At 41.9% G+C, this 10,314-nt stretch overlaps 1 protein-coding gene across 1 annotated transcript; it reads left to right on the top strand.

The window, feature by feature from the left end:
• The first annotated feature begins 196 nt into the window (after positions 1-196).
• On the top strand, positions 197-7,068 carry LOC113036754 (uncharacterized). The gene is made up of 7 exons (XM_026193215.2): positions 197-431; positions 1,282-1,411; positions 4,264-4,357; positions 4,592-4,722; positions 4,898-5,040; positions 5,600-5,797; positions 6,675-7,068. Exons 1-7 carry the CDS (start codon positions 421-423, stop codon positions 6,790-6,792), a joined length of 825 nt encoding a protein of 274 aa, XP_026049000.1. The 5' UTR covers positions 197-420; the 3' UTR covers positions 6,793-7,068.
• The last annotated feature ends 3,246 nt before the right edge of the window (positions 7,069-10,314 follow it).

The following is a 10,314-nucleotide window of genomic DNA, read 5'->3' as shown; positions in this document are numbered from 1 at the left end:
GAACTAGAGATCACTAGGTCACATTTTTCTGACAAAAACTTGCGTTTCAGCAGGCTCATTTGTGATTTTGTCACTTTTGAAAAGCCTTCGTTATACTAGCTGTCACAATCCATTTGAACTTTGAATAACAGCTTCACGAGCGCGTGGTGCGGCCCTCACGCGCACTCTGCTCTAATTTCTACCTGTCCTGAGTGATAAGCCTGAGCAGCGCCCTTGGCAGCTCCGGCTCTGGGCCCACACTGCTGTCAGTCTCTCTCTGCAGAGCCACAGCCGGCCAGCAGGACGGTCAACTCTCGCTGGGTGAATCCTAACAAACACGGCGGGCTCCATGGGTAACAGCCACGGGGCTGCAGGGCTACAGCGAGCCGTCCGCAATGTGCTAAAGAAGGCCGGGAAAATTCATCACAAGGCTCTTGGGACATGTCAGAAAGGTAAGGCGAATCAGCTATGTCTGCATGACAGACACCAGCTTCACTCTGTGACGCCCGTCAGTGTAGCTTTTTCATCCAGTGCACCTTGTGCGATGTGAAATAATTTGCCCATTAATTAAGGTTTTCTACCTAAATAGGGAGAAACCTTCATTAATGCCATTGCTAACACTTGGCTTTAGCCCTCAGTGACATAGCCAAATGGCTACAATGAAATGTGGAAGCTTGTTTCTTCTGAAAAAATAAAATATAATAACAATAAAATTAAAAAAGTCGTTGAAATTTAGACTGAAGTCAGTAACTCGAAAATTTGAGATAATATCCTTAACAGTCGTCTTACCTCTGCCTGGCATTTCATTTAGTTCATCACAGTAATAGTCGGTTTATTTGCTCTCTATATTTTTTATTGGACCTCGAATATGTACGAAAAAAAACGAAGCCAGTTTAGCTTAAAACGTAGGTATAACATTTAAAAATCCTTTAATTTATATATATTTAATTAAATATAAATAAATAAATATTGTATCATCTACGCAGTTCTTTTGTATGATAACTATTTAGCACACCGCCACAGGGCATGCAGTATCAATTATAGAGGGTCCAGCTACCCCCTGCCGACACAGATTATGATAACCTAATAGCACCTGCTCAGGTGTCCTCTGGAGCTATGGCAACGGGTCCTAATCTGCATTGTCGGGCCCAGTTCAGTGTAACCCTAACCACTCGGTCGGTGGTCAGGGTTTTAGCACACACCAGGGATTACATTACCAAAGAACAGCTCCACTTCAAACAGGGATGGAAGATGGGATAATTATTGTCTCTCTTTTTATTTTTTTTCTCCCCCTTTTCTCAGCTCTTCAGGTGTGAACACACTCACTGGCAGTTTCCCCAAATCCCACTCATCCCATGGCTCTGAATTCAGGGTTACCGGCACACCTCTGTCTGTGGACCAAAGTCCTGACTCTGGACTAGTATCTACACCCGTAAGTGACACGCACACACTGGATAAACCTGTGATTACCCTTCCCTCACAAATTCTCCTTTGCCTCCTCCTTCCTTCATCTTAAACAGCCTTCATCCCGTCTCCCTCTCTCTTTTAGCCATCTCTGAGCTGAAAAATATTCTCAGTCTGTTCTCTGCACTCGCTCTTTTACCCTCGAGCCACTGGCCTCTCGCCTAGACTACTGTGCAGAGTGTTTTCTCACTCACTCTCTTACTCTCGCTGATATGTGATTTAAGAAAGATGGGGGGGGGAATCACTCCTCACCTAATCCTTCTTATGTTCCATGCAGAGTTCTCCCACTTGGGCTGAAAAAAAAAGAAACCCCTCTGTATGTCATGTCTTAAACAACTTCAAAGTGTTTTGCTTAAAATCCTGCAGCAAAATAGCATCTCTAAATAATTATTTGCAAAAGAAAAAGGCCTTCTGGTTGGAGCTGCGTGCATGACTGACTAATGCTCCTGTTTTAGTAGAGACAGGGATGCTTTTTTTTTTAAATTATTAATGTATTTAGATGTTGTCAGATATTGTGATATAAAGACTGTATAAGGGAATGAATCATACGCACTTCCCATTTAGATTACATCCATTATTGTCTCCCACACTGTTCAGAAACCTTTAAGAAAACATTTACACTGGAGAGTCTGGAAAAGGAGGAGCAACAGTTAGCTGGATTTGGGTCATTCCTGTGTCTAGATTACCAGGTGGAGGGAGTGGAGAGTTACACAGTAAGAGTGAACAGGATGAGTATAAAAGGGTTGATAAGGTCAAGGCTGCTGCATCCCAAAAACAGTCAACATAGGATCATAACTTTTCATTTGATATGATAAATATTTGCATAAATATCCCAAGATGACTTTTAAATAGTCTTCATTTGAGGAAAAAAATGCATAAATGGAAAATATTTTAATGTTTATCATTAGAAGATGAAAGGAGATTCACAAACTCACTAATGAAACTATGAGCAACAGCTGCTATTTGATTTTATACAGTTGATGTGATACACAGCCCTGTAGACGGGGGGTAGGGCTAAACTGGGGAAAGAATGCATGCGCTGATACGTAAAGAGAGGAAAGAGAAGGATGATGTCAGCAAGACAAGGTGTCATTACAGGATAATAAAACTGTAGCGGCTCTTGTCGACCTTCACAGGTAGCAGTATTGGTTAATAGTCTTATAAATGAGCCACTGATTTTAGCTTCATGCTCTCTGTATGCTCGGGGAATAAAGTTTATGTTGGACTAATGGGCAACCATGGTAGATTAAACTTAATTGTGTCTCCTGTTCTTCTAAACGATTCCCATGTATCGCTCTCTTTTTGCCCATTGACATGTCAGTTATTTGACTGTCCTGATCTTGAAGCTGAAATTAATTTGACTATCAATTAGGGGAATGTGATTAAACTTGGGGGGAGAATATGGCTCATAACTGGTGTCATTTGCACAACACACCTCACTGAAAGGTGTCTGCAGATTTGTGACTGCATATGTGTCACAGATGATATCATAGCTTTGAAACTTGGCAGAATGGTGCATTCACGAATGGCACTTATTTACGTATTTAATCAAGGAAGGAAATCTACACTCGCTGGCCACTTCATGCATTACACCAGGGGTGGGGGAACTCCAGGCCTCAAGGGCCGGCGTCCTGCAGGTTTTAGATGTGTCCTTGATCCAACACAGCTGATTCAAATGGCTAAATTACCTCCTCAACATGTCTTGAAGTTCTCCAGAGGCCTGGTAATGAACTAATCATTTGATTCAGGTGTGTTGACCCAGGGTGAGATCTAAAACCTGCAGGACACCAGCCCTTGAGGCCTGGAGTTCCCCACACCCGCGTTACACCCTGCTCGTACCAGGTTGGACTTTTCCCTTCGTGGCGCAGATTCAACAAGGTGCTGGAAACACTCCTCAGAGAATTTGGTACATATTGACCAAATTTTCTGAGAGTTTCTGCAGATTTGTCGGCCGCGTATCCATGATGAGAATCTCCCATTCTATCATAGCCCAGTGGTGCTCTATTGGAGTGAGATGTGGAGATTATGGAGGCCATGTGAGTACAGTGAGCAGCCATCAGAAGATTGGTACACAATGGTTACAAAGGCATGGTCAACAACAATGGTCAGGTAGGTTGTGATGTTTAAATGATGCTCAGTTTAAGGGGCCTAAAGTGTGCTAATAAAGTATTTCCCACATTACACCACCAGCAACAGGAGCCTGAGTTGTTGATACAATGCATGATGGTTCCATGCTTCTACATCATTCACACCAAATTGTGGTTCTATGATCTTGACGTTGAAGCAGAAATTAAGACTTGTCAGGCAACATTTTGACAATCTGCTGCTGTCCCGTTTTGGTGAACCCATGTCAACATCAGTATCTGCCTCAGTTTCAGTATTTTGGCTTTAAAAAGTGGTTATTTGAGTTACTGTTGCCTTTCTATCAGCTCAAAGCAGCCTGGCTATTCTCTTCTTAATTCTGAAATCAGCAAGGCAAAGAAATGGTGCTAACTGGATATGTATTAATTATCAGTTCATTCTCTGTAAACTAGAGATGGTTGTGTTGAAAATCCCAGAGCAGCCCATTTGGTACCAACAACTATGCCACTTTTAAAGTCAAATAAATCACCTTTCTTTGTAATTCTGATGCTCTGTTTGAACTTCTGCAGGTTGTCTCGACCATTTCTACATAACTAAATGCTGCCATGTGATTGGCTGATTAGCTATTTGCATTAACAAGCAGATGAACAGGTGTACCTAATGAAGTGGTCAGATAGTAACACATTTCTTGTGTATCTCGTCTGTCACCCTGTTCTCCTCTTCATCTTTTCTCATCAGCTTCCATCAAGTCGGTTCCAGTTTGCATTGTGGCATGGCCTGGAGCAGTGTGATGTCACAGGTGACCAGCTGACGTGCCCCAGGGTTAGAGAAGGTGTGTGGCTGATGTGAGAAAACCACCTCTGTAACCTAACCAGAGCAATAGAAAAGAAATTGTAGTTTTCTAGCTCATGAACCGTTTTAGAAAACCTCTAAAGAAGCTGTGTCGCTGCCATTTTTGTGTTGCTTTCATTACTTTCGAGTCTCTTAATTTAGCTTCTTCACCAGATGAATAATAATGTGAAGATTGTTAAAGACTTTTAAAAAATTTTTTACATTATAATCAAAGGGCCATCAGAAGATGAGTTACATCTAAAAGAGAGGGGTGGCATCTGTTTGGAGAGAGGGAGGAGCAGGAGAAGAGAGGAACAAGGACAGAGATGGGAGGAGAGGCTTCAAGAGAACTGGGAAAACTGTCTGGTAAGCTAGCATGCAGGATATGTGTGGGTGTGTGATGTTAAAGATGTCATATATAGCACAGAAGAGCAAAGACATAGCTGCGGAAAGGAAAGAAGTGAAGGTGCAAACTGAGAAGAAGAGGAGGAGAGGGCAACAAAGATTGCTTCTGACACCTCTACCACCTGTCTCTTCTCAGGAGTTAAATTTGTCCTATCAGGACTTGGGTGATCCCTTCCAGCAAGAAAATTTCCTCCGAATCCTCCGCCGGTTGATCCGAGTGGAGAAACTTCAACTGATTGACAACTCCCTCACCAGCCTGAGTTCTGTACGTCTGCCAAGGTATGAAATGACACCCAAGGTGCAGCACAACGCCCTCATCTGGAACAGCTCCCTGGAGGAACTATGAATATTACATACTGTGAAATTCCAAATGGTTACACACACACACACACACACACACACACATATATATATATACATATATGATAGACTGAAATTAATCTGACTGACATTACTACAGCATTCATTATAGCTTTATTAAATCCATTTAGCTGTTAAAAATGAAGACAAATGTCCTGTCAAACAATATTATATTCTATAATTAATCATCATTGTTTTTATAACGTTGGCCACGTGGGTTTAGTGTTGAAGTCAGCTTCTGAAACTCACATTGCACTTTTTAAAATTATGTTATTTAAAGATAGTAGCTCAGTGCTTTTGAACAAATAAGTGAAGGTTATGTAATATTTCTTCTGTTCAGCCTGTGATGGGACTGTTTGTGTGCTAATTAGTGTTTTCTTACCTTTTTTCTTTTGTTTCTTTCTGAGTATGCTTGTCTGTGCTGTACTGTTTGGCACGAAACAAAAAGTTAAGCAGTATTTGTGTTTGCCATGAGCAGGTGCAGAGTGTTAAACCTGCACCGTAACCACCTGGTGTGTCTGCGTCAGCTGCCAAAGCTCCCCGCAGTGGAGCACCTTTGTCTGTCTGAGAACGCCATTGGTTCCCTGGGGGGATTGGGAGCTCTGGGGAACAGCCCACTCCGTTCCCTGAACCTGACCCGCAACCCAGTGACCTTCACTCAGGACTACCGTGCACGGTAATCAGACTGTACCAGAGGCTGAACTCAGTTCTGCTTAGTATTAATTAAACCACTACTGGTTACAAATAGAGTGTGAATATGTGAAATAGGCAAAGTAAAAACACCAACATTTATCACGTTTTGATCATTTTGTCCCATTTCAGCCCCCGCCTATCCAAACATCCACTCACTTCCACAAACAAATCACTCCCTGTTGTAGTCCCTTTAACTGAGTGCATTGCTGCCAGTTCCTCTATAATCGCCAACATTTATGTTGTCCCAGTGGCTGTGTTGGACATCACAGCTCTCGTATTAAGCCCAGCAGGAAAAAGCTCAGACTGAAGCTCCAGATTTCCCACAACTTCCTCAATTCATGTTGTTTACCTTAATACAGTAGAGTCTACCAAAGTCTTTATGAACTCCCCATCAGAGAATGACTTAGTGGGGGGTCAATCTTGGTCTTGACTGGTCCATCCCTGGATAAAAGATTCAGATGTCTGTTCCCGCTCTTCATCTGTCACATTCTTGTTCAGTTTCGTAATGAAGTTCAAAATGCAGTCCCTAACACTGTAATGCCAAGTTTATTGTTTAAAAAAACAAAACAAAAAAACTGCAGTTTCAAAATAAAAGCATCAGTTGTATTGGGATTTTGCAAAAAAACATTAAGTTGGTCTCTAACGGGGAGTTATTCAAAGAGTGTTTGGTGACTGAAGTGGGACAAACTGTGTGATGTGTACTTTTTTATGTGTGCATCCTAATTTCCCATCGACCTGGAGACAACCAAAGGGCCGGATATTTCCTGTAGGCCATACAATGCCCAGGTCTGCTCTAGAGGATAATGTCTGTGTATCTATAAACTAATTTATACTCATTTTCTGTCTCTCTTCATATTCAGTGTTTTCTCCTGTTTGCCAAATCTCGAGGTCCTGGATGGAATCCCCAAGCTGCCAGAAGACTTGCTGCCCCCCAGTTTACTGCTCCCAGAAACCAGCAGGATGTGTAATATTTTGTGACATTCCTCCGTGGTAGCCTGCACTTTGAAAATGTCAGCTTTCAGAGATCTCCTCTGAGGGAAAGTGGCCAGGTAACATTTAAATGAAGGACTTAATATTTACACAAACTGTCATACTTACTGCCGTTAAGGTCACGGGTTGAGGCATTAAGAAGAATAATCGTAAGGTAATGCTTTTAGTACCAAGTAACAACTACCAGTATATTACTGATATTTTTAAATTTTGATTTATATACAATTTACAGCTATTTTGATAATAAACAGAAAATACCATCAAGACTTTCAAGTGTTTATTTTTTATATTAATTTTTACAGATATACAGACGGGTGATTCTAACAAACTCTGGATTTGAAGGGAAGGAAAGCAAGCTAATCAGACTGCTGCATGACTCATTGCTCGGCATCTCTCAGTGCTTTGCTGAGCCGACACGCTTACACTCCTGCTTCTGCTGCAGCAGAAACATACAGGGGAGGATTTTATTAATATTATTATTATTATTATTATCATCCTACTGTCTTAACTATGAAAAAAAGAAATTCTGGGGAACTTTTATTTCTTTTTAAACTGTAGCTGCGACTTTAGATTACACATGTTTGCATGACATGTGTATTATATGAGAGGAGAAACAGGACATCCGCTTTAGAGGCTTATCAAACATTTAGTGTGCAGACTCCCTCGGATAATGGCTTCTTGTGTCCTCAGGCTGACTGGGTAATGACCCAACAAACACACACCCACGTACAACTTGCACACACAAAAAAGTAGATAAAAAGAAATCGGTGGCTTGAAAAGCACTCACACTGACAGGATTTAATACCTGCTAAAAGTATGTGTGCTCTTGACATTGTAAAGCGGTTTGGATAAAAGGGTGAAGTCAATGACACGTGCACTGTTCTAGATAAACGGTGCTGCAGGGGTTACGGCTTAGATATTGATTTATTCATACATCATGGGAGCCTGTTCTCTTGTAATAATGGATTCACTTTCAGTCTGCACCTGCAACATAAACACATTTTGCCATGTGATACTGCAGAACATGATTATGAATACCGCCGCACACGCATCCCGAGCAGCCACCTATGCACATAATGGGAAGCAGCTGCATTCTCTTTGCTCACAGTAATACAGAGAAACAGAAGCTGATATCTCTCTAACAAGCGTACAGCCAGGCACAAGCTACCAGTTACATGCTTCATTGGGGTTTGTTTAAGTGTGGAAGATTGTTTGTGCAATTGTGTGTTATGCGCGCCGAAGTCTCCAGCTGATGAATGAGAGTTCGTTACTGGTGTAAGGAGACAGTGTGATCTGCTCGATGCATCTGTATATGTACTGCAAGCTGGATACGGGTTAAGAGGAAAAGTTAAGGTATTATCGATAATCTCTGCAGACAGTATTCGATGCCAGGACTTCTTTTGCAGTGTGAGGGTAGAAAAAGAACACATATTGCTTCGAGCTTTAGCTTTATGTAAGTTTTGAACTGGTGTTAAATGGAAGATTTGGTCATTTGTGGCAACTGTGTGGGCATTCGTCTCAAGAATTATTTATGCCTGGTGATTCACCCGTGAAATGACTGAATATAAGGGAATGATGGAGGAGTTGTCATCTCTGCATTGGTTCTTATAAAAATATATGTGTGGACATCTTCCTGTGGCCTGTTATTAGCGCAATGATGAGACACCTGTTACCGTTGTACTCCTCCAGCATCCTGCAGTCCCTCCGTGGAGCGGATGGGGTGATGACAGGAAAAGGAAGGGAGGGCACAGCGAGAGGCAGAGGAACAAGTACTGTGATGGAGATGGGAACAGAGAGCGTAAATAGAGACTGAGGGGAGGAGGGTTGATCTGATTGAGACTGTGTGCTAGGGACAAACGTTGTTCATTAGAGATAATTGCCTTTCTCCGTCGACCCCCTCTCGTTTGATTTTCATTTCGTCCTGATTTGCCGGTTCATTTCCCATGTGAGTGAGCTCACATACACATGGCCTTCTTACCTCTCAGCTCAGAGTGGTAGATAAGGAGCAGGGCTAGAACATTTGGGAACATTTGTGCCGTGTCATACAGACTGACTGGCACAGTTTGGACAGTGTTGCAGTTTATTTTGCTCTGTGCACCGCCATAATAGATTTTTAAGATCGAGCAATCAAGATGTGAATGAAGTACAGACACTCAGCTTTAATTCAAGGCCTTTAAGAAAAGTATTGCATTACGTATTTAAGAATTACACCCATTTTATACACAACCCACAATTTCTAGGGGTAATGGTTATACACACTGTAGTGGGAGACCACACCACAACCAAAATGTTTGTGCCATTTGGGGTGGCTCGAATGTCAAGATACTGAACCCCGAGTTATATTGAAAAAAAAATGCTTGTATGTGTGTGTAAATGGGGTCACTAACAAACTCATCGCCTTTGAAATGGCGGGGACCAGGTCTGTGACCACTCGCAGTCAGCTGCCATCTTCAGAGTAATTTTGGTGCAAGTCAGCTGATATAGTTGCTGCAGAACTGCGATTTAACTGCAAAATAGCATAGGCACTCAGTGACTGTGCTTTTATGTTGGAACACAACAATAGAACCACTTGGCAGCAAGTTGACTCAAACCCCCTGATGTGTAACAGACGACTTGCCCTCAGTCACGTAGTAATTCAGAGTAAATTCAACATGTTGGCAATCTGTGTGTTTATAAATTAGACAACAGTTATTTCTGGCTGAGTGACTGCATTCAGTCCAAGTCGGACTGATTGTTTAGAGAAAGCCTGCCTCCCACCAGTTGACCCGTGCAATTTCCTTGCAAGTGAAAGTGGTCGCTACTACTTCCAATCGGTCTCCAACAGCAAAGTGATTAATGCAATCAGATTTTTTCCAACTTGCAAGGTTGGCATCTTTTTTTCACTCAAGTGTGACTAAGCTGTTAGATCAGAGGTGTCGAACTCCAGGCCTTGAGGGCCGGTGTCCTGCAGGTTTTAGACATCACCCTGGGTCAACACACCTGAATCAAATGATTAGTTCATTACAAGGTTTCTGGGGAACTTCAAGACATGTTGAGGAGGCAATTTAGCCATTTAAATCAGCTGTGTTGTATCAAGGACACATCTAAAACCTGCAGGACACCGGCCGTCGAGGCCTGGAGTTTGACAGCTGTGTGTTAGATAATCGATCAAAGGTGCAAATCCTAAGTGACCTACTGATGGGAAAACAGGGTAGGTGAGAGTAGCCAAAGCTGAAATAACCCAAAAGTTAACAAATGGATAAAATAATAATAATTTAGATCATTTATGTAGTTTCTATATTTTAATTTTGTTTAAAAATAATACAAATTTTTTACCAGAATATTCAGAAAGACTCTTAAGATGAAGTCTTAGATGATTGCAACAAGCTGATTGACCCTCACACCTCCACCACCTTCCTCACACTCACTCAGAGTATTAAAATTGCTCAACCACCACTGACGACTTATTAGCAACCTTAAAGCGCATTTTCAAAGAGGTGAATATACAGAATCAGACTACACAAATCACAA

This window comes from Astatotilapia calliptera, chromosome 14, assembly GCF_964374335.1.
Source record: "Astatotilapia calliptera chromosome 14, fAstCal68.1, whole genome shotgun sequence".
Taxonomy (NCBI): domain Eukaryota; kingdom Metazoa; phylum Chordata; class Actinopteri; order Cichliformes; family Cichlidae; genus Astatotilapia; species Astatotilapia calliptera.
The sequence above is the reverse complement of the archived record's forward strand: the minus strand, read 5'-3'. Positions and strand labels throughout refer to the sequence as shown.